General features: G+C 46.8%; 1 protein-coding gene across 1 annotated transcript in view; it reads right to left on the reverse strand.

Annotated features, from left to right (window-relative positions):
* Positions 1 to 8,912: 8,912 nt before the first annotated feature.
* The window catches only part of Greb1 (growth regulating estrogen receptor binding 1), a 123,697-nt gene continuing 107,315 nt past the window's right edge, over positions 8,913 to 25,294 (reverse strand). The window contains 8 exon segments of the mRNA NM_001427084.1: positions 8,913 to 11,118; positions 12,328 to 12,466; positions 13,157 to 13,357; positions 15,999 to 16,134; positions 18,308 to 18,526; positions 19,445 to 19,619; positions 20,283 to 20,487; positions 22,337 to 22,498. Of these exon segments, the coding sequence (NP_001414013.1) occupies positions 10,955 to 11,118; positions 12,328 to 12,466; positions 13,157 to 13,357; positions 15,999 to 16,134; positions 18,308 to 18,526; positions 19,445 to 19,619; positions 20,283 to 20,487; positions 22,337 to 22,498 (1,401 nt within the window). The 3' untranslated portion in view covers positions 8,913 to 10,954.

The raw sequence follows: 25,294 nt of genomic DNA on the forward strand, positions 1-25,294 counted from the left end.
TGCAGGAGCTGCAGTGAAGCTCTACCTACAGTCCCTTCTAGTTGGGGACAGCTGCTTGCAGACAGACATATTCTACAGGCTTTGGAAAGCTGGGGTATCCCAAGCTTTCTGCCAGCCTCTGGCTATGTGATGTTTATCTGTGGCAGCCAGGAGAGCTGGCAGAACAATGGCTTTGTGGCTGAGGGAAACAACTGCATACTGTGCTGGCCTCCAAACACACAGGCTCGGCTATACTTCAGCAGCAGCCTTCCCTCCCCCCATCCCCCGCCTTGGAATCCAGGCCTTGTGTATTAGCCAGGCCTAAGTCCTGTGGACTGCCACACAGCACCAGGCCTCCATTGCAGACTACCCCTGCTGTCAAGCCAAGAAAGAAACCGTGATTCTTCCTGGGCATGGAATACGCTATGAGAGAGGCGGATAAGCTTTGGACTATAGGGGATAGGAAGAGTGGGGATGCGATCGATAGCCTGTCTGCTCCCTCAAGTCCACCCAGCTCAGCACCCACTATTACCCTCTATCTCCCAGAGATCTTTATTATTACACTGATTTATATACACATGTACCACATACATGACCTATATACATCCATGTCACATGTCTCATGCATGCCACATCACATATCTCATGCATTACACTCACTACACATGTTATGCATGTATCATGTGCACATATCACACAGACACCAACACTGCTTACTCATTTCACACATACATGTCCCCCACACACCCTACATATATATTTATACCTTATCACGTATTATTACATATATGTACCATACCCACAGCAATAGTCATTATATGAATATCACAGATAAATATCACATATCCATACATCACATACACACACACACACACACACACACACACACACACACACACAGAGGCTAGTAACTGCTTGAGGAAAACAAATGGAATGGACAAAGGACACCGAACTTTGTTTCAAACCAGGAGCCAGAGGGACTGAACATAGCTTCTAGAGCTTATTCCTATGAGGCCACTCCCCTATCTGCTTCTTTCCACCTAAGTAGCCCCTATCTGCTTCTTTCCACCTAAGTAGGTGGGCTAGAAGATAGAAGACTTGTTCCCCAAAAGGGAGAAGCCAGCACAGCACTGCCTCACATTTTTGCCATGGCTGAGAGGAGGGCCATAAGACAGTTTTGTCCACAGATAGAAGAGACATCCCCAACACTCCCTCACAGAACAATCCCCCCACAAGCCCCTCAACTCTCACACCAGACTGAGCCCTCTCTCACTCTGGTGGCCTACGATAGGCTCAGCGGCTCCAGCAGATGTTATGGCCTTGTTCTCCCATGCCCCTGTCCAATGCTGGGCTCCTTAACCTCCGGTTCTCCAGCAAGGGATCACAGCATCCTATGGGGTGGAGTGACTCACAGTGAAGTCTCAAGTGGCCCAGAAGGTGGCTGGAAACATGTCCCACCAGCCTGAGTGGCCCGAAGACCCTGGCTCAAGGTAGAAAGGAAGCTGTAGTGCTTACCTGCACTGTCTGTGTGTGGCTGCCGAGACCACGTAACACAAACATGGCTGCAAGAACCCCAAGTGGTTCTCATAGTTGTGGAGGCTGTAGATCTGAAAGCCGGGCCTCCTGGTCCACTTAAGACATCTCAGAGTTACCTGCAGGTGTCTCAGTTGACCTATGAAAGGGTCACCAACCCATGCAAAGGGGTCAGGACCCACAGGTTGAGAAACACTGCTCTATCACAACCTTAGCCAATTATATACTAAAGGCCTATTCCCAAATGAGGCCAGAATCCTGAGGCGGTGAGGGTTAGGTGAGACAAGTATATTGTTGAGGGCACAATGCCTCTTTTAAAGATCATGAAGAAACCCACCTTGGAGAGCAGGAATGTGACCCTGGAGAGGGCCTTCTGTCGAACAGGAATAGGCACAAGCATGGCCCCAGGTCTCCGGGGAGAATACAGGAGCTTGCCAACATTTAACGAAGAAAGAGGGAAACTGGAACAGTCAGTATATTCAGTGACTGACAAATGCGGTCACAGGATTCTTGTTTCTTCTCTGGACATGAAGGGTTTTTAAAAATCTGCCCTGGCCTTTCTGACGGATTTGTCCATTAAGATGCTAATCTTTTCTCAGCTGGGACCTCTGCCCAGGCAAGCAGATTGGGGAAAAAAAATGAGCTCAATTGAGGCAGCCTTGGTTCATGGTCCTCCCTCAGAAAACACTGTCTGTGGAAGCTGAAGCCAGAGCTCATGGTTTCAGTGCAAATCTCTGAATGAAAAGAGATTTACACACTTCAGCGCTGGCATCACCAGACACTCAGCAGATGATGCAAAATCTGTGAGTTTGCTCTAGACTCATATTCCAGATAAAGCCCTGCAAGTGGGCTTCCAGTGAAAAAGCATGGGACTAGCATGTTTGTCCAGTACAGAACTAGAGCAGGCAGCGGTGTCTTCTAAAATAACACGGCACCTGTGGGAGAAAGATGGAAGACAGCTGTAGTGCTATCAGGAGCTACTGTGCTTGAAGGTGAGCGTCTGGGTCTCCTCTTTTCTCATCTGACATCGGGGTAACCTTCCACAGGTCTCTTAGCCTCTTTACTTGTTAGGATGGCCCCAATAATACCTACTTCAGAATATCATTGCATTAATAGAAAGTCATGTTAGTCACCTAGTGCGTACCTGGCACACGGCAAAGGCTCAGTGGTATCTGCTACTCCTTGGGGTTTGCTTTGTGACCAGCAAATGTTCTGAAGATCTGGGTAACTGGCCAAGGGCAGAGGGAGGAGTCCAAGGATCATGGCTTCCATCCTCTCTCTCTCTCTCTCTCTCTCTCTGTGTGTGTGTCTGTCTGTCTGTCTCTGTCTCTCTCTCTCTGTCTCTGTCTGTCTCTCTCTGTCTCTGTCTCTCTCTGTCTCTGTCTCTCTCTGTCTCTCTGTCTCTGTCTGTCTCTCTCTCTGTGTGTGTGTGTCTGTCTGTCTGTCTCTGTCTCTCTGTCTCTGTCTCTCTGGCTCTGTCTGTCTCTCTCTCTGTCTCTGTCTCTGTCTCTGTCTCTCTCTCTCTCTCTCTCTCTCTCTCTCCACCCCAACATGGTGCCATGAGAACTCCGACGTACCTAATGTCATAAATGAGGAGTCTCTGGCAACCCTCATCTTTCCTCATAACAGTCTTTGCATTGCTGACAGCATTTGGGTAGTCTCTTTTTAGGAGCCACACGTACGAGAAAGGCATTTTTTAAAAATATTTATTTGTTTATTATATATAAGGACACTGTAGCTGTCTTCAGACACACCAGAAGAGGGCATCAGATCCCATTACAGATGGTTGTGAGCCACCATGTGGTTGCTGGGATTTGAACTCAGGACCATCTGGAAGAGCAGTCGGTGCTCTTAACCGCTGAGCCATCTGTCCAGCCCCACCGGAAAGGCATTTTTGAGCTCAGATGATGAGGGACGGAGAATGCATCTCTAAAGTCAGGAACTAGAGGATTCTGTATCATCATGCATGTTTGTGTCACTTAGCCATAAAAGCCAATTGAGCATGTACTTGGAGCCCTCGCCCTTTGGGGACCCGGGGTGAGCGGTACTCTGGAGACAGTGAGTTCCATGGTTGGTGTGACACACTGTACTTGGGTTTTAAGGATGTTCCGGTCGGTTAGATTTGAATGTGAGGCCTCCAGGACTGTGGGTGTCTTAGGATAATTCAAGGTCTCAACAAGCTGGCTATCCTGGGAAGGATTCCTGGGGATCTTGGAACGCTCCCTACATGAAAAAATTGGGTATTTAACAGTTGGTTGTGTTCAGGTCATCAGAGACACTTGAGTATGGCTTTTGTGCAAAATGACACATGGCTAAGAGGCTATGACACTGCCTCTCATATCATGTCCATAGAGTGGGAAGAACTCAAGACATCAGGAAAAAAAAAACATGGGTGAAAACTAAAGATCTTAGAGCCTCACTAACTACATAGCTACTACAAATTCTGACTAATTTTTGATACATGCTATTTTACCAAAACAGCAAACCAAAGCCTTCCAGTTCAGAACAAGTGGAGAGGCTCAGCTGATAGAATGCGTGAAACCTTGGGTTTGATCCCACATAAGTCAGACAATAAGAGCACATGCCTAGAATCTCAACACGCAGAGGCAGAAGCAAGAGGGTTACTCTAAGTTCATGGCCAACTACAGCTACAGAGGAAGTTGGAAGCTACTTGGGGTTTGGGTGTTAAAGTGCAGATGCAAGATGTTCACATGGAGCCTCTCCCTAAGTCTCTGCTGCCCATTCCTTCCCTCTTCAGTGTTAATTCAGAAGGAAGCTGGTAGGAGTATCGATCCAAGAGAGCAGATTTGGATCCTGTTGAGAAATGAGACCAGGAGCAGTGTGTGCTCACCAGCCCTGCCTCCTGGGGAACAGGCAAAGCCTCCAAAATACCCAAAGAGCAAAGTCAAGACAAGCTTTGCCAATTTGAGAAACCAAACTGGTCAGATTCTTCTTTAATTTATGAGTACAGACATGACCCCAACACAGGACCTGGAGGAGGGGTACTGCAGGGCATGCGGGGGCATACTCCTGAAGGTGACTATAATCAGAGTTGATGGTGACATGGCTTTCGTGTTTTACAAAGAAACATGGTCCCTCCACAGCAAAGAGCTATGAAGGAAGGAAGATGCTGGGACCAAAGGAAGAATCTGGAAGCAAGATCAGGATGGAGGAACTCGCAGCAGGGACGTGGAGTTATGGCTTCATGATCCACTTAGGAGTTTTCCTGGGAGAGGAAAGAGAAACAGAGAGACAAAAGCTGGGAGGTGTGGAGGAACAATCCTAGAGCTAACAAGGCACCACAGGATTCCTGAGACAGAAGAGCAAGGACTTGATAGAAAGTTTTTAAATGGCCAGTGTTAATATTGCACATGATTAGAGTTCAGTGTGATATTTCTTTTCTTTTATGTGTATGCGTGAGTGTTGGCTGTTAAGTATGCACACTATGCGAGTGCATGGCTCAAGGATGCTGGAAGAGGGCATCAGATCTCCTGGAATGAGAGTTATAAAGAGTTATGAACAGCCACGTGGTGCTGAACCTGGGTCCTCTGGAAAAGCAGCACGTGCTCATAAGCACTGAGATATCTCTTCAGCCTCCATTGTCGTATTTCAATGCATTCCCACAGCATGCTCTGGTCAAACTGGGGTATTTAGTAGCCCTCTTTGTTGTTTTTGGATTTCAGGCTTCTCCATTCTAGATCTTTATAATGACATTTCGTGTGACCGTTGACCACAGCCATCCCCCATGCTAGAGAACATCACCAATCTCCTTCTGTGTGCTGGAGCCCCACTGTTGACACCTCTACCTCACCTTCCACACGCTCACTTTTTCCAGCCCCTGGAGATCAGTGTTCTACCTTCTGGATGGCTTTCTTCGCTTCCGAGTACAACAGAACACAGTGCTGCCTGGTTTACTGAGAAAGTCTGTTGGCTTTTGCATCACTTTGGGGATAGACAGGGGCTTGTGCATGCTAGGCAAGCGCTTAACCAAATGATCTACATGCTCAGCCTTTATTGGAAAGTTTTGATAGGAAAAGTAATGGGTAAAATCTGTGAAACACAGACGGCATTATCAAATATGTGTATGTGTGTGAAATTTCCTTTTTAAAAAGATTTCCAAATTATATAGAAATCTTCTATCTTCATGATGATGGTGATGATGGTGGTGGTGGTGGTGGTGATGATGGTGATTGGGGTTTTTTGAGACAGGGTTTCTCTGTGTCTCTGTGTAGCTCTGGCTTCTTAGAACTTACTCTGTAGACCAGGCTGAACCCCAACTCAGAGATCCACCCGCCTCTGCCTCTCCAGTGCTGGGATTAAAGGCATGTGCCACCATTGCCTGGCAAATCTTTTATTAATTTTTTTAAAAAGTCAACCCATGTGAAAGAGCAGAGGAAAATGGGGACCCCTTCCTTCAGCACGCACACATGAGCACTTCATGAGTCTTCCCCACTGAAGCCGTTGTCAGTAGCTTGGTGTTCGGATCACTAAGCACATGCAAAACTGCACATGCTTCACATGTCAGCCAAATGCTGTAAATCAATTATTTCTACATATTCTAGCTCACCCAGGAGGGCCTAGAGTGGCCTGCCACGTGAGTTTCTATGTCTCCAACAAAGACAAATAAAACCAGAAGGGAGCAGAAACCAAGAGAGATGTTCTTATTAGGGTTGAGAACTCTGAGGGACTAGGCCAGACTCCAAGTAAAAATGAGGTGTTGACGGTCCATGTGGCTATAAAACAGGGGATGGCGATCAACCCAGATCCAGCCACCCTTTGTGAAGGCGTAAGGAAATCCAGGGGTGATGTAATGTATATTAACTGTGATCAGAAATGGTGAGGGAACGCAAATCTACCATAAGAACAGCAGTAGGCATGTCTCTGTCAGGGGAATAGGATCTGGGAGCCTCTGAAGATTGACTTTAGAGGTTACAGATACAGTCTCAAGTGAGAATTGTGGGGAGCAACTCCTTAAAACTGGGACAGCCATGGGAATGGATGGATAGCTCAAAACAAAACACTTGCATAACATGTGTGAACTGTGGGATAGATATCAGGCACTGTTAAAATCCCGAGAACATAACAATGTGACCACTACAGCAAGAGGCTGCAGAGTCTAGATGTGACTAAGAGGAGAAGCCCTGCTATGCCAATGAGAATTCCTCAAACACTATTCCAGAGATGTAGAAATACAGCAAGTGGCTGTGTTCTGAAGAAGCACCCCTGACAGGTGACTGGAAGATGGGCCAACACCAAGGAAAGCCCAGGCAGAATGAAGAAGTCACCAGAGAGAGCTAAACAAGTGTGAATAGATCAAGTCCTGGCTGGGGTACAAAACTGAGCTATACGTCACCTCCTTGTGTAGCTTATTCCATGCAGAGAGAGAAGTTAACATTTGCACTTAGAACAGGGTGGAGAAATTTTTATATAAGTGGTAAGTACTAAGTGTGTGTTTCCTTAACTACGTGAAAATGTACACATTTTATTTGCCTGGCACATAAAAGTGGCAGGCCTTGAACATGGATGTCATCTCTCTTGCCTCAAGGAGTCCAAGATAGTAAAAACGTACTCCAATCTGGACTTGCCCATTCCCGTCCTGGAGCTACAGATACAAAGGAAGAGAGGGATGTCTCTCTTCCTCAATCAGTGCTGGGCCCTTTGGGAAAAGGAGAGAGGAGAGGCAAGAGAAGGGTGTGGCAGAGAGGAAGAGCATCCAAGGCTGGGAAGCACTTGAGAATGAGGAAAGGGGGTGCTGGGAGCTACGGACTTCACCAGAGCTGGTAAGGTGATTGCACAGAAACAACCATGAAGGCGGGCAGCTCCCCCGGGAGGCAGACTCCATGGTCCCACAGTTTCTCAGCTGAGGAGCTAGTTATAAAGCACCTGTGTGGGTGTTAAAGTCTGAGGACAGCCAGTCAGCCACAACTGGTGGGCCCATAATAAAATGGATAGGATGCTATATTGCTAAGTGTGGTGGCTAATACTGTCAACATGGTAGGATCAAGGATCACCTAGGTTAGTATTGTCAAGCTCTAGGCATGTTTTCGGGCAAGATTTTAGACTGGATTAGCTGAGGTGAGACTATCCACCCTAAATGTAAATGACACCATTCTATGGGTTCGGTAGTGATCGAATGAAGAGAAGAAATGGAACTGAGCCCCGACAGGCATTCATCTCTCAGTTTCCTGACTGGATACAAAGTGACCAGCTGCCTGGATACAATGTGACCAGCTGCCTCGCATTTGCCGCCATGCCTTCCCCACCATGACTCTCAAACTGAATCAAAATAAACCCTTCCTTCTTTAAGTGCCTTCCATCAGGTGTTTCTCATAGCAACAAGCAAAGTGGTAATACTTCAAGTTTCTGAGCATCACAGGGAGTTGAGACAGGAGTGAACAACCAGCATTGAATCTGTGAGGCCACCTAACCTGTGATCCAACAATTAGACTATGTCTAAACAAGTGAACTCTGAGATCTCAGGAGCTTGACCGGGGTCAGTGGGGTGGGGTAGGGTAGAGGTTCTTGTCATAGAACATGATTAAGAGGCAGAAGATGGCTGTTTATGGTCCTGACCCCTTTCATTTCTTGGGCCTCCCTCCTAAATATATAGCCACACTCTGGGGCAATACACAGGTTTCAGCATTGTCAAAAGGAAAGCACTAGGTTTGCAGTGAGCAGTCTTAAAAATGAGACCAAGGTTTTTCATCTCCCAAGAGATCATCATGTTAATCACGGACATAAAGGGGCAAGCCCTATGTGTTAGAGATTCCCCTCCCTGGTGGGAATATCACTAACACACTTCTGATGTGTAGTTGATCTTTATGTTTTAGACACATTATCGCCTCACTTCTTTCCGATTTTTAAAAATTTTCTTTCTTTCTTTATTTGTCTATCTATTTATTTATTTATTCCCTTTACATCCCGAACTCTTTTTTTCTAGTTCATTGGTTCTCGGCCTTCCCAATGCTGCGACCCTTTAAAACAGTTCTTTATGCTGTGATGACCTCCCAACCATACAATAGTTCCATTGCTACCACCTGACTGTAATTCTGCTACTGTTAATGAATCCAAATGTAAAATGTAAGTATCTGGAATACGCGGGATAGTCAAGGAGTCACAACCCACTGATTGAGAACCTCTGCTCTGAATTGCTTTGTGTTTGAGTTCAGTATTAAAGCAAAAGTGAACAAATACAGTCAATCCTCACCTTCCACCTTGAGACTAGGTTTGGGTTTTTTGGGGGGTTTTTTTGTGTTTTTTTGTTTGTTTGTTTGTTTGTTTGTTTGTTTCTCTCTACACTTTCCTGCCATGAGATTTTAAGCAGGCAGCCCCAGGAAATCACTGGCCAAACTTTGTCTCCTCAAAACAATACAATCCATACCCACCACACAGACAAGAAGTGCACTATACGTTTTATTTATAAGACTAGAACAGTCGAGAGTGTTCGTTTAAATTAACTAATAGAAAGGGGAGAATGGCATAGGAGCCGCTATTTACAGAAGACAAACTGAACTAGAGGAGATCAGCTTTTGTTACAAAACAGGAATCACGACATTCACAGACGATTGTTTTATAAACATTGATGGAAATGTTTTATACTTGCATACTTTCTTCCTTGGGGAAAAAGGTTAGCAGTGAAATCTTTGGCATCTATTTGGACAGGTTTCTCCTTGAACTCTTACCACACACAGTGCTCAGCCGTGTCTAAGTGTGCACAGGCGACTGTGTCCTGATTATCTTTTCAGCAACCCGTGTTTCCCTTAGCTCCTGATGTGCCGTGGTTTGGGATGGAGCTGAACTGTGGGGTTTGAATTGTGGTCCTGCTTCTTCCCAAAGTCTGTATTCTCTGCATTGTAATCTATTCATCTTTCATTCACGGATTCAGGAAAACCAGACACCAACAGACTAACAGGTGGCATCGACTTAAACACCATCACAGTAATTAATGCACAGCCACTTGTTTCTCTCCGGTTCCACATTTTCTGAGAAGCCCAGACTATCCCTAAATGAACCAAGATGAGTAAGAGAACACAGGTTGATCTCACTGAAAAGTGAACTTCAAGAAATTACAAATCTGGTTCTTAACTGTTTTTGTTGTTTTGTTTTTTAGAGAGAGAGAGAGAGAGAGAGAGAGAGAGAGAGAGAGAGAGAGAGAGAGAGAGAGAGAGAGAGAACACACTCATGCGCCACACCTGAGATACAGAGAGGACAGAAGAAAGCATCAAATCTCTCAGGGCTGGAATTACAGGCATTTGCAGAATATGTGGCTTGTTATGTGCGTGGTGGCATCCGAATTTCAGTCCTCAGGATTGAACAGCACACACTTACAGTCCCCAGGATTGAACAGCACACACTTACAGTCCCCAGGATTGAACAGCACACACTTACAGTACCCAGGATTGAACAGCACACAGTTACAGTCCCCAGGATTGAACAGCACACACTTACAGTCCCCAGGATTGAACAGCATACACTTACAGTCCCCAGAATTGAACAGCACACAGTTACAGTCCCCAGGATTGAACAGCACACACTTACAGTCCCCAGGATTGAACAGCACACACTTACAGTCCTCAGGATTGAACAGCACACACTTACAGTCCTCAGGATTGAACTTACACAGCCGAGCCATTGCTCCAGCTCTTTTCATTGTCTCCTGTATCTCTTTGGTTTTTCTTATTTTTTTATCATGTAAGCAATGTGGTCCTCTTTCCTTCGGAAGGCAACTCTTCAGTCCACAGCTACAACCCTAATTTCCTCCCTAAAGCCCTTTTGGTTTGTAAGAAAACTTCTTCTCCATTTTGCCCTTTATAAGAGGTAGGGTATTTACCCCATACTATTTGAATAGAGTCACATCGTTTCTAAGGTAAAGCAATTCATTTTAATCATATTAAATTTGATGCCTTTGGGCTAGCTCCTGCAAAGTAAACTTGTAGGTGATTAAATAATTCTTATTAAAATGATCTGCTCTTTTGTCTTCTTGTCACCAGCCTTTACAGTTAAAATGTTCCTTTGGAATATTGCTCTGTAGGGAGTTATAGGAAACCTACTTTGTGAAATCATAGTCACAGGCACCGTGACCCGACAACCCAAGGTTCTCTAGAGCAAATCGAATTTGTCCACGGAAGCATATGGATGACAGCAGACTTAGCGAAACTTCATTCTGCATATAACGGACTTCAGGATAGCTCAGGGCATGCGGTCCAGCCCAGAACACAGTAGTCTTTGGTTTTCAGGCCTGCCTATCAAGGACTCCTGCCTGTGGCTCTAAGTCATTATCTGCCACAGGACATTGTGACATGTGTCACAAGAGGCTGTGCATGGCCATCTCTGGGTATGCTGGAGTTCTTATACCCCTTAGACTGGCACCTTCAGTAGCCTCAGTGGCAGGTGGGTCCTGACGACCTCACACTCTCGGGAGCTCTGCCGGCATCTGTGTCTCTCAGATGTGTCTTGCAGTGAGGAAAAAGAGTGGCCTGTCTTCCTTGGCATTGGCTGTCTGGAACTCATCCCGCAGCCGGAACTGCCACTCCTCTTCTAGCTCCAGGCGGACCACCGTCTGTCGAAGCGAGTTCCGGTCTTGGCAGATCACGCACAAGGTGGCTCCTTGAGAGGGCAACGACAGAGGCAAGGAGAGAGAGAGGTGAGTTCTCCCAAGAGAGCCATTCGGGGATCCTACTCACAACAACCAAACAGCTGGATGGGAATGCCAGGTGCCCAGTGGCCTCTGCTCCTTTCTGAGTGACTCATAATCTCAGCAACATGGATGGTAGGCAGGTTTGCCAGGAAGATGAGACGGGAGCAGAAAAGGAGAATGGAGAAGACGGAAAGAAGGGGAGGAGAGATGGGGCGGCTTGATCCCAACTCAAGCACTCTCAGCCCTAGCCCTGGGTTCTCATGCTGCCATCTATCTCAGTTCAGCCCAGTTTCCCAATCATGTGGACCTTGGGCAGCTCCCACCTTTGCTACACGCCCAGCCATAGGAATTCTCCATCCACATAGCTCCCAGCCTACAGCACTCCATCTATCTGCCAGGCTCTCTCTTCCTCCCTCCTTACGTGTGTTCAATCATCCTTTTACGCCTGGCAGGAATCCAACCTTTCCACATTGAGACATCATTTTGCTTACACTTACAAAGTTCTGAATAACCAAGGTTTTGTTTTTTAATCCAAAATGCCCTACCTCAACATTTTAAGTAAGTTTACCATTTGGGGGAGCACATTCTTAGCTAACCTAGGCTCTTGGAGTCCCCAGGTCACAAGCTAGACAAGTTGTTAGTGTTGTTTCTGAAAGCAAAGCCTTGACCCCCTACTCTTGCTAATTAAATAAATGAGAGGGAAGGAAAACAGGCAAGGTACACACGGAGCACTAGCAAGGAAATGGGGCAGGCCTGGAATCCCAGGTTGACAAGTGCTTGTGTACAAGCCATTTCCAGTGTCAACCACTAATAAGAAAAGGAGAAAAACTGGAGAAGTGAAGGTTGTCACACGGTATCTGCACTTCTCAGAAGCCTCCGAGGGCTCTGGGCACCAACATAAAGGACATGGGGGCAGAGGCGGGAGAAGAACAGAGACAAAAGAAATGCCTGCCGTTCCCCCCCCCCCAAAAAGTCTTTTCTCTACTGAACAGATATAAGAGAATGAACTTGGGGTTCAGTCCCAGCTTGCTGATCCTTTGAGAACTGAGGCTGTCACTGTCCTCTGAGCTTCAGCTTATCCACTGGCCAAAAAAGTATCAGGCCTAAGTCCCTGTCATCAGAGACTCCAGGTGACAGTGGCCAATCGAATCCAGGTCCAGGCTAGGAGTGTAGAGTACCTTTCAGAAAATGGAACTTCTTCAAGAAGCTAGCCCCCACAAAAGAGTCGCAGAGGTACAGCAGGAGCCCGCTGAACATCATGTCAGAGCAGCTGACGTTTAAGGAGTGGGGCCTGGAGCTGACATAACAAACAGAAATCTGAAAGAGAAGGAGACCAGAAGAAGCATTATCTTCTAGGAAGCACTAGGTCACACTGGGACTAAAATCTCGCAAGTACCTGGTGCTTGGGATAAAGACAGTCATCAAATTTCCAAATCACATCCTTTCAAAACAGGGTCTGGAAGGTTCGTTTCAATCTATCTTACCCATAAATTGATTTGAGTCAGGAATGCCTTGCCATCACTTGGCTTTGATTCCTAAATTTTATTTGACTAACACAGGACCCTCTGCCTCAATTTTGACAGCGGTCAAGCAGGATGAGCAGCTGTGATGAAGGATTAAGTACAGGTAGGGCCTCAGGATCCATAGGTTCCCTCCATAGCCATAGATTCAGTCAACCACAGGTCAAAAGTATTTGAAGAAGTGAATCTGTATTGTGCGTGTACAGACCTCTGCATCCCTGTTTCATTAAACAATGCAGTACAACTATGTACAGAACACATACGCAGTGATGGATATAGGTCATGTAGAGGTGATCCCACATGTATGATTACATGAGTAATGTTAATGTAACACCACCTTACGCAAGGGATGTGAACGCATGCAAATCCCCATTACCCATGGAATCCCGGGCTGATCTCCATGGATCCTGAGGGACATTAATTATGATTCAAACTCCTGGTATTCGGCCATCTGGTCTATGGATTCCAAGCTGAGTTAGTCAGTTACCTGAGGCCCCAGGTTAAGGTAGCAGTCTACAGACAACACGGGGTGGCTGTGGTTCTTCAGAGACAGCGGGAAGAAGCGGTGGCTGTGGTACTGGAGGAACTTCTCCAGCAGGAGCTGGGCGGGAGCTGCCAGGAATGTGTGCTTACTGTCCGGGGCACAGATGTACTGGGAAGGCACAATGGCCACAGAGCTGTCAGCCACCTGCCAGGAAGAGGGACAGGCTTCAGCGATGTCTCAGGTAAAGCGCTTGCTGTGTCTTGAGCTCAGATCCCTGGCACCCATGTAAAAGCCAGGTATGTTCACATATATCTGTAACCTCAGGGCTGGGAGAGGGCCAGAGTCAGGGAGTATCCCTGGAGCCCACGGGCCAATCAGGGAATTCAGTGCTACAGAGCATCTCAAAGGATAAGCAAGAGAGCAGTAGTCTAAGACCTCCAACATCAACCTTCAACATCCAGCTTCACTTGCATGTTGACACATGTGTGTTAGCACGCAAACACATAACACGTGCGCGCACACACACACTTCGCTAAAATGAACCTGTAAAAACTGACTAATGAGATCACATTGATTTATACACCCTGATCATTCCATGGAGAAAATTAGTACAGAGAAAACAAAAGCACTTGTGGGCCTTGGGAACTCTTCTTCAGAGCCTAGGCCACAGAAGCATTCCAAGCATTGATTCTCAACCTGTGGGTCGTGATCCCTTTGGCAAACTATCTCCAAAAATAGTTACATTAAAATTCATAACAGGGGGTTGGGGATTTAGCTCAGTGGTAGAGCGCTTGCCTAGGAAGCGCAAGGCCCTGGGTTCGGTCCCCAGCTCCGAAAAAAAGAACCAAAAAAAAAAATTCATAACAGAAGCAAAATTACAGTTTTAAAGTAGCAATGATAATAATTTTATGATTGGGAGGTCACCACAACCTGAGGAACTGGATTAAAGGGTCACAGCATTAAGAAGGCTGAGAACCACTGCTCCAGAGGAAACCAGATTCTCCCTGACTCCCAAATCCTCCCCTACAACCCTTGCACCTTACTGTCCAGCCATCTACCCACAAGCCCCTACTCCACCACCAGAACGGTTTCCTTACTGTGGCCAGAGACTGCTCAATAAAGGAAACAAATCCCAAACCAGGACCTCTGCTGGAAATCGTTAATGGTTCTGCTATAATTTTACTCTGTAATACCCTCTCTGGCTGTTTTGAGGATTCATTCCCTGCCTGGTGGCCTTGTTTGGGGAGGGTGTGGACCTTTCAGGAAGTGGTACCCAGCTGGTAAAAGTAGATCCTAGGGGCAGGACTTAAGTCTATAGCCCAGCCCCTAGCTGCCCTGCTCTACATCATGGCCCACCACCATATGCATGGTTCCATCACGCACTCCCACCACCACAGGCTGAACCCTCCACCCTGCCATCTCCACTACAGCAATCCCACTACCGAAGTCCCCAAGGCTGGAAGCCAAAAGAAGTCTTCCTACCTTAAGCTGCTCCATTAGCCATTCTCCTACAGGACACAAAAGCTAGCTCACATAGTGAACTTGTGTCAGACAAACAGGGTTGTTTTTTGGACTAAGCCTGGCCCTGCCACATCATTCTTGGGACTTTGGCTTCTTGCCACTCTTACAGCAAAGTCTAAACGTTTCCTATGGCCAGTCACAGAAACTTCTATTTTCTGTTGTACTTCCTGGTGCACTATGCTTCTTTCTCCACAGACTCATCACCCGGCTGTTACATTAGGTCACGCTGTGACATCCCCTTCAGCTCCATGGTGCTTCTAATAGTGGGGCCTCAGTGGGTATGGCTGACTTCTTCCTCAGCTGCATACCTGAGAGAGAAGGGACTACTAGGTGCCTAGATTACATCTAACAAAATAATGTAGAAGGAGAGTTGTCTTCTGACCTTTGCATGTGTACTATAGTTCACATGAGCACACACACACACACACACACACACACACACACACACACACACACACTCAAACCTAAGAGCTTTAAAAGCAACAATGAGGAAATAAAAGAAATTGAGAATCTGAAAGGCACATCAGGGTCTTTGGTGGAAAGTTCCCAGTCTAACAAGTGTAACACACTCAATTTTTTAAAAATCAAGTGGTAGTGACTTAACTCATTGGTTTTCAAGTTTGGGAATAGAACAGGCCTCACACTTGAAAGTCCTTTCTGAGTTGGCCTTTTGTTCTCTGAGAAAGAACTGTTATCTGGATCCAGCTCAGGTTAGGCCAATTCGCAAGGAGTTGATGGAGACTAGGAAGGACAGACAGACTCTGGGAAAGGACACCTTGATGTCACACATCAGGACAAGATTCAAGATAGACAAGGCATAAATGAGACCCTGAGGGACCTTCAGGCAAGGGTTGGCCAGCTTACCTTGCTCTATGTGGGGTATCTGCTTTGCTTTTTCTTCAATATCTAGGTCTGCTCAGCTAGGACAAGTGTAGCCACACACATCTCTCTCACTGGACCCTGGCTCCTGAGCAAATGTAGCCACTGAGCTGGCTAGCCAGGTGTGTGAAGCTGACTGTTCTTTAGGCCAGGGCTATCCAGTAGAGTGGAGAAAAGTCTAGAGTGCTATCCCCTGCCTGGGTGGGCGCACGGGAGTGCAGAGGAAAAGCTCGCTTGTGGTCTTGTACTTTGTAGCGTCTCACTCGATGGTATGTAATGTTAGAGAGTGGAGTAGCTCCCAAGGCTTGGTCCTAAGTGCCCCATGCTCTGACTCCCTTAAATGATGAGGCATCACCCTCCATCCTCAGGCTCCTCCTCTCAGCTTTGATACCTGAGGAACTCGGGTTTGGCCTGAGCACCTGCCTGTCAGAGCTGCTACACTCACCTTGGATGTGATGTGGAAGGACCGGTGCCCACCCACGGCGATCTGCTTCTTCATGACGCTGAAGCGATTGAACCGGCAGAGCAGGAGGCCAGCACTGTGCACGCGAAGGTTGAAGTCTACGTCGTCACATGTAAACCTGCTCAGAGGCAGAGGAGGAGCGGGTCTGACTGGGCACAGCTCCCATGCCCCCAGACAAGCCATCGGGGCTACCAAGTATATGTTACGGTAAATAATGGGATCTTCCTCTAGGTGGAGACATATTCTTGTCTCCTCCCTTAAAGAGTTAATTGGGGTGGGGGGAGGTGATCAGGTGATGGGACCACCCCTAGGAAAGCAGGTTCACTTTGATATTCTTTTCCCTCCCAGAATAATGGATCTCTGATTGAGTCTGTATGAGCTACTGTGAGGTTCTGCTGGGTCTACCTGCCTTTTCAGAGCCCTGCCTCAGAAAGGCATAACTGTGTGTGTGTGTGTGTGTGTGTGTGTGTGTGTGTGTGTGTGTGTGTGAGAGAGAGAGAGAGAGAGAGAGAGAGAGAGAGAGAGAGAGAGAGTGAGAGAGAAACAGAGACAGAGACAGAGAGAGGGAGAGACAGAGAGAGAGAGAGAGAGAGAGAGAGAGGGGAAGAGGGAGAGATAGAGAGAGAGGCAGTCTCTGTGTGTGTCTCTGTGTGTCTGTGTGCGCAGTAACTATGCCTTTAAACTACCTAACAAACACACACATGGCTTCTCCTTGCTGCCTACAGTTTGGCTGTCTGCAGCCAGGTGACTGGCCTCCACCCCAGCTCTTCTCCATCCTCTGAGATTTACATCTTGCGAGCCTTCAGGTCTTCCTTTGAAACTCTAGCTAGCCTCAAGTTTCCATTTGAGTCTATCTTTGTGCCCAAGCCTTCACTAGCATCTGCTCATACATTCTGTGTATTAATGAGACTAAGAACCCCAGGAGAGGATAACTGATTGCCCCCAGTATCCTATGATGGCATTGCTGGGATTCTCCGAGATTTCCAATGACTTCATTACTACCTTTCAATTCTTCAGCCAGCAGAGAAAATGACCTCGTTCCTGCACCCCCACTCTCCTAGCATGAATTCACGACGCAGCAAGGGTGACCTCATATTTCTGATCCTCCTGCCTCCACCTCCCAAGAGTTGGGACTGTGTATAGTTTATGTGCTACTGGGGATCAAATCCAGGCCTTCAAGTGTGCTAGGCAAGCAAGATTCCCAGGCCTCTACTCAACAGTTAAAAAAGAAACAATCACAACCCAGGGTATAAAAATAATAGGCGTTTCTTTGATGGTATGATGGTTTTACTAGGAATGGCCCCCACAGGCTCATAGATACAAATGCTTATTTAGTAGAGAATAGTACCACTTGAAAAGGTTTAGGAGGTGTGGCTTTTTTGGTAGGTGTGGCCCTGCTGAAGAAATTATGTCACTGGGGTTCAAATGCTCAAGCCAGGCCTGGTGTTTCTCTGTTTCTGCTGCCTGCCCATCTAGATATAGAACTCTCAGATATCTCTCCAGCACCATGTCTGCCTGCACACTGCCATGCTCCCACCATGGTGATAATGGACTGAACCCCTGAAACTGGAAGCCAGCCCCCGTGTTGTCCTTGTAAGAGTTGCCTTGGTCATTGAGTTTGTTCACAGAAGTGAAACCCTAACTGAGACAGATGGCAAGGTTATTTAAAAGTGACTTATTTGGTAAGGAAGCCCAAGCAAAAGAAACACCCAGCACAAGGTAGCTCACTAAGGAAAGTATCTATGAATGAAGAAATGGAGTTGAATAACTCTATATGAACTTAGAACAAGCATACATCATCTAAGGGTGGCCAGTGTTGTGGGCAGAGCTGGTGTTCTAGTGGCTGTGTTGATCATCAACATGATAGATAGGTGTTAGAGTCACCATGGAAACAGGACTCTGGGCAGGTCTCTGAGGGAGTTTGTAGACTGTGTTCATTGGGATGGGAAAACCACCCTATCTGTGAGCAGCGCCATCTCATGGCCTGGGCTAGCATGCCAAATAAAGAGACAGTGAGGTTAGTACCAGTTCTCATCTCTCTGTGCTTCCTGACCAGGAAGGCCACGTGACCAACTGCCTCACCCTCTTGCCACCATGCCTTCCCCACCATGGTGGACTTCACTGTCAAACTCCGAGCCAAATAAGCCTTTCCTTCCTCCAGTTGCTTTGGTCATAATTTCCATGGCAACAGCACAGAGCTGCAGGTGCAGGGGAGGAGGGTCTGCCAGGCTTACCTGAGGCTGCCTCCTGTGAGGCCAGCTCCCCCCATACCCCAAGGACCCCATGCTCACCGATTCTGGTTGTACTGTACATTCTGGGTCAAGTCTACGTTGAGGATGATGAAGTCATGCACGTGGCATCGGGAAAAAGGCTCCTGCACCTCACGGCTCCGGGTCTTGCTGGCCCACTTCCGCATGCCGATCAGGGCGTAGTGTGTGATGTTAGGGGACGCCTCAATGTGCTGCATGATGTGTTTCAGAGAGACATTCCTCTCTGACCAGGAAAACTCCCTGTTGGGAGGAGAGAGGCCAGGGTCCTTGGATGACAAGCAGACAAGAGGAAGGCAACCAGGGTATGGCTTCCTAACTGCATGGGGTGTTAGACAGGCCTGATATGGACTGAACCCAGCACTGTCCATCAAGGGGGCACCAGGTATCCTAGCAAGTATTTCACATTTACTATTACTTCTATGTGCAGACCATAGTCAAACTATATAGTCATATAGTCTATATGAGCCCACATATAGACGATGGTTTAGTTCATCTTTATAATGAACTCTAACCTAGAGACTGAAAGCCTTCCAAGATGAGAAACCTAGAACTCCACAAGATTTAGCTGCTTGCTGAAGGTCACAAGCAAAACCAGTGTGAAGAGTAAAGGATTTAGGGGTGGGATAAGGGCCAGAGTACAACCTGAGGAACGTCTTGGGCAACTACCAATGTCCATTTATTGATAGGGGGCTAGCTAACTAGGTATGTTTGATTTGTGAAAAAAAATCATATACATGTTATACTTTGCTTTATGTGTGTGTATCCCACTAAGTATATGTTGTCTGTTTTTGTTTTTTAAATATTCATTTTATACATTTGTGTCTTGTGTATACTTGAATGCATATATCTGTGTCCATGTGGGAATCATATGAGCCCTTAGACTGAAAGTTACAGGCATTTGCTGAATGACTCTTGTTATGTTATGGAAGCCACCTTTCTAGCCCTTACGTTTTGTATGTATTACATATCTCATTAATAATTTTTTTCTCATTAATAATTTTTAAAAACCAAAGAATCGGGTCCACTTCTGCCATATACAGAGCCCTGGCTTCCTGTTCCGAATGGTGCACTGTGGCCCCCAAGGCTGAGAGGGGACTGCCCATCACTGCATTTCGCGCTGCTCTGAGTGAAGGGGAAAGTGTGCCCAGGGTACCTCACCTGCTCCGGTCTCCAGCACAGTCCACGTCTGCAACATTCCACATCACACAGGAGTCATCGGAGATGACGATGAAGGGCCAGATGTCCTGAGGCTTGACCCCCAGCTCTTCCTGCCGGTTCCTCTCCAGCTCCAGGTTGTGGTAGCACAGCTCTTTGATCAGGAAGTGGGCAGCCCCTGCGATGGCCAAGTGACATCATTCAGGGTCCCATCCTAAACCCACACACACGAGATAGAGCCCACACCGGACAAACCAGACACAAAATCACATATTTCTCTTCCAGTGACCACTGACCACCACCAAGGAAACCCCCTTCTGTAGTTTATATATGCATTTGTTCTTTCTTTTTCTAACATCTGAGGAAATTAGCTAAATGAATAACTAAACTTGTTTTTAAAGGATATTCATAAGAAAATTCTAACATGGAGGCTAAGAGATATCTCAGTTGATAAAGTACTTGTCTTGCAAGCACAAAGACCCGAGTTTGAGCCCCAGGACCCATGGTTTTTAAAAAGTGGGTATGTGGGTAGAGTGAGCTGTGTGCTCCAGTACTGAGGAGGCAGAGGCCAACAGATGTCTGAGGCTCCAAGCAATGAGAAACCTAGTTTCAAAAACCAAGGTGGACTACTTCTGGGCAATGACACCAAAGCAGTCCTCTAGCCTCCGCACACATGCTTGTGCACTGGCACACATCTGTACATGCACGCTCAAACCCATAAGCTTGGTCATCGCACAAGCAAAGAATTTGATATCAACCATTCAGCTCTCTCCCTCTAAAACATCCTCCTGAGTCTTTGTCCACAGAAACCATACCTGGCACATGTGCCAAAGTCACCTACCGACTCCAGCACTGTTAAAGATGCTTGGGAGGACAAGCATGATGTGGTTGGGCCAGTACTTCTTATAAATGGCCATTTCGTACTCTTTGACCACCAGCACATGTAGATGGTTGGCTCCATCCATCGCATGGTACAAATTAAAGAGCCCATGCTCATGCCGGCCTGTCGTCGGGGTGAAGGTCGGGCTTTTGATGTGCTCATAACTCTGCAAAGTAGTGGAAAAGTGAAGGAAAGTATATTTAAATGTTGGCATAACTCCTCACCAATTCTCACATCTTCCGTGGAAAGAGGCAGTCATTGCTAATCTGAGAGAGAGCATTGTGACTGGATGCAGCTGATAAAATGTGGGGAAAATTATGCTGTCCCGGTGTGGAGCCTGGCCTTGCAGATTGTGTCTTCTCAGATTGTGCTAACGATTCTGGGCTTGCCTGCTGAGGCTCAGAGCTGTACAAGGTAGAGAAGCACATCCCAGTGATACCACTCTAGACAGATGCCTCTGACTGGCTGTCACCCAGTGATTGCTAACCCAGACACAGGCTACATATGACCGAATTCAGAATACCCATTCGTCCAAACCTCACTTACCACAGGCCTCAGAATGAGAGGCCAAATATTGCCTGGTTCAGGAATGGGTGTTATACAATAAGACCTAATTGGTAGCCATCAGCTAACCAAACCCATTGTCATCTCAGTGCAATCTGGTCTTGGCACGTGTTATTCCTGTATGCTCAAACACTCCACTCACTATGGACTCTGACATCCCATGCAGCCTAGATACCACACTTGGGAGTGGTAATGTCTCATGTCAACAACTCTCCTTTGGCCATTTGTTCAAGAAGCAACTCTGACTGAGCTAGGGCTCATGCTGCCTCTGAATTCCTCAAAGCACCTACTACATACACAGTGTGCTTGTGGATGCCGCTGGGAGGCTGGGAGAGTGAGCCGAGTCCAGAACAATCTTGTCTGGTATACCTACAACAAGGCCACAGCAACACCACATCCCAGGGTTGAGATATCTTAGTAGCCAACACCCCTCGGTGCTGTACAGAGATCTGCCTTGTTGGCAACCGACTGCTGGGTTGGCAAGGTCAAGTCCAGCTTGACTGACAGCTGGTAGGAGTCAGGACAGGAGCAATGTTTCCTATTCATGTCGATTGACAGGGGCTGGTAAATAACATCGACCCTGAGGTTGTCAGGATGGATCTGGGAAACCAGGAACCTTACAAGGAACATCTCGATAGGGGAGAGATAGTGAGGACACGTTTATAAACCTGCCCCGAACTGTTTATGGGAGGAATGGTGAGATGCTGAGGGTATTTTTCCCTGCAAAATTACATGAGGAAAGAGAAGAGAAGAGAGAAAACACCACTGGCTATGGGTTAGTCTTTGTGGACGTTGGGGGAAAGGTCTTAAGGGAGTCTTGGAATCTGTCTCCCATTCCTTCTACTTCAGCCTAACCTAGCCTAACATTTCATGACCGAACATTAAAGAATAGAGAGGGGTGGACATCTCACCAACACGTGGTGTGTTCTGGGTCTTGTGGCCACCTCATGTTGGCTCTTCTAAGGGACTCTTACAGCAACTATTGCTATTTTTGACATGGGACTCATACAGCCTGGATTTGACTCGAATACCTATGCAGCCTTGAAATTCTCATCTTCCTGCCTCCACTTCGCTAGTACTAGGATTACAGAGTGAGTCGACACTCAGTTTGTGTGACGCTGGAGAATCCAGGGTTTTGAGCATGTTAGGCAAGGAGTCTAACGACTCTCCGGGCCCATCAGCAAGCTTTTAAAAGTGAATTATCACTGTTCACTTTCCCCAGCGGGGAAACTGAGGCTCAGCTATATTAAGTGACAGCATAAACAGCAAGTGCTACCACAAGGCTCAAGTGTGAGTGACTTCCAAGGCCACACCTTCCGCAGCGTCCCCCAGGTTCAGTCACCATACTACTTCTGTGCCCTTCTCCAAATGCCCTCCACTCTATAAGGCAGCTATGTGTCTGTGCCCCCAACTCAGCGATCGCCTGGCCCCCTGGAGCTCCAGGGCAGTACCTTGTCTGTGACGAGGGGCAAGCGCATGCTCTCCAGCTGGCCTCCCGGTTGGCTGAAGACAAAGTGGTACTCCTTGGACTTGGGGATGATGAAGTGGAGCTGGATCTCCTCTCCTAGCATGGAGCAAGAGAAGGCAAAGACGTGCAGGGTGGACTCAGAGAGCTGGGGTGCGAGGGGAGAGCACAGAGCTTAGCATCACAGTCCAACTTGCTTCCCAAAAGAACCCAGGCCCAGCCTGGCCACGACTACACCCGGGTCACACCCACCTCTGCCCCGAAGTGCAAGAGACTCATAGCATAGAACACAGATGCTCAGAGCTGGCTACTGGGCGAGCACACCCAAGATCACCTATGTAGGGCTAGAACCTGGCTCCACACTGATTCCCTGTCACTTATGTCACCAAGCCTTTCTGCCCTTGAGATTTGACCTAGAGACCCATCAAGGGTCAGCAAATAAAGCATTCACGCAGACCTTGTGCTGTGTGTGTGTGTGTGTGTGTGTGTGTGTGTGTGTGTGTGTGTGTGTAGCAGCTCATGTGTGTGTGTATATATGATCGCAACCTTGGGCGTCTCTCTTTAAGCACTGCACACCTTCCTTTTTTGAGACAAGCTCTTTCATTAGCTTAGAGCCTGCAAAGTTAAGCAAGTTACCCCAGCATCTGCCTGCTTATCCTCCCAGCATTGCAAGTATCCCAACACCACGCCCAGTTTTTTCTTTCTGTGGGTTCTGGAAATCAAACTCAGGGCTTCACGTTAGTAAGGCAATCAATTAACAAAACAATCTACCATACCAGCCCTAGACCTTGCTTTTAATTTTTCTTCTTTTCATCTATGGGATATTAAACCTAGGCCCCGACATGTACTAGGCAAGCACTCTACCATTACACGACAACCCTAAGCCATCTTCAACTCTTTGAGTTAATGCCTAAGTTGCCCTGGCAGGCAATGGACTTATGATCCTTTTCCCTTGGTCACCTGTGTAGCTAGAATTACAAGTCTATGCCATTAAACCCAGCTTTCTTTCTTTCTCTTTTTTTTCATTCTAATGAGGCATTTTCTTTTATTGGAGCCATGAGAGATGCATTATAACAGAAAAATAATAACCTTGTATGTCTTCATACATTCACCCTTGTGCCAGAATAAACTGAATAAAAGTTGTTTATTCTTCACTGTCACTAACAACCCTGGGAAGGACCACCATTCCTAGGAGGCAAGAAGAATATTATCCCACTGCATGGACATAGAAGCTAACATCCAGAGAGCCTGGGATCACTCCTGTCCCCAGATCTAACTGCACTGTCCTCCTACCCCACACAACTGTTTGTGTGCACTCATTTCTGGGAAGGACCCCCCTCAACCCATCTACTTTTGTTCTTGGCTACGGCAGCCTCGTAGATCCTCCTGGCCTTTGTCTTTCCCACTTGACTGCCCTCCATGCCAGGAGCTGCAGAGGAAGGTGCTGACCCGCACATGCTGTCTTCTGTTCCTACTGGGGCTCTACTAGAGCCATAGAGGCTTCTTGGGGGCAAGGGGATTAGACCTGGGGGCTATGTAGTAAAGGTGGCAATGGGAAAAAGAGTCATTAAAAAAGAAACTGAGAGTGGGTGAGAGACAGAGAGACAGACTGAGACATAGTCAGAGACAGACAGACAGACACTGACTCTCAGAGGGCAAAAGAGAGGAGAGAAGAAGCAGAGACAAGGGGGACAGAATCAGATGACAGCAGCTAGTGCCTCTGCATCCCTCACCAGACTGGATCCAGAACCCCTTCCCGTCCTAAGCATGTTCCCATTTAACTAACCCCAGACCCACACACCTAGTGAGCATGCACCAGGAGTATCCCCACCATCTAAACACAGGGTGTCTCTGCTTCCAGTCTCCTGTGCTCTGGGCTTCCACTAATGCAGAGGAGGAGGAGGTATGCCCTTGATTTTGAGTAACAATTCGCTGTGGAAGGTCACTGCCGTGACTAGTGATTACAACATGTGAGTCCTTTTTGGTTTATTAAAATTCAAAAATCAAGTAAATAGACTCACCACAGGTATGCGGTATCCTGATTGTCAAGAGTATACAGACAAGAGAAATTGCTTTTATAATTTTGATGTTTTGTGAATTTTCTATATGCATAGGAGGAAGATCTGAAAAAAAAATCCTCCATATTTAGGTAGAAAAATCCCCAATATGTTAAGTAGGAAGCATGCCCAATGATAGCTTTAGAGCATTGTTTGGGGTAAATGGTCACAAGTTTGAATGCCTTCAACAGTTTAGCATGCAATATATGCAACAGCTACTGCAGGGAGGGACTGAGGCACGCGTCAGAGCGTATCGCCTGTACCAAGACATTAAAATTCAACGTAAAGAAAATAGAAACTCTTTCTACCCGAGCTGACTCTATCCCAATGGTAAAAATAATTCAATTCAGTGGAATGTGGTGACTTATGAAAAGGAAGGAAAGAAAGAAAGAGGAAGAAAGAAAGAGAGAGAGGGGAAAGAAAAGAAAAAAGAAAATGGTTTCACGTGGTTGTAAATTCTTAAAAATCTCATGTCCAACATGGGGGAAAATGGTCTTCTTTTATCGGACATGAATAGTATTAGTACTTTGACCTGTTAAAAATGATTTCCAATATCATCTATAGTGAAGTTATGTACTTAAAAATGTAGTTCTACAAAAGGCATTTGCTGTACCTTGTGGCCAAGCCTAAGACAGGCTTAATTAAAGTGACTGATGGTGCTTCCCTTTGTAAACAGGACGAATAAGCAGGATTCCTTGCCTTTCCAGACAGACCACAGTCTTCCATTCCCTACCATGAGCAGGTGTCCCTGGCTTCCACCTCTCCAACCTTCCATGTCCTGCTTCACCTGCTTGGGTCTGAATTAAGATGAAACTCTTAAATCTAAACTACTGGAGTCTATACATTTATTAATAGCTAACCTGCAGTCCTCTGCAAATACCAACAAG

Source organism: Rattus norvegicus, chromosome 6, assembly GCF_021556685.1.
Source record: "Rattus norvegicus strain SHRSP/BbbUtx chromosome 6, alternate assembly SHRSP_T2T, whole genome shotgun sequence".
Lineage (NCBI taxonomy): Eukaryota > Metazoa > Chordata > Mammalia > Rodentia > Muridae > Rattus > Rattus norvegicus.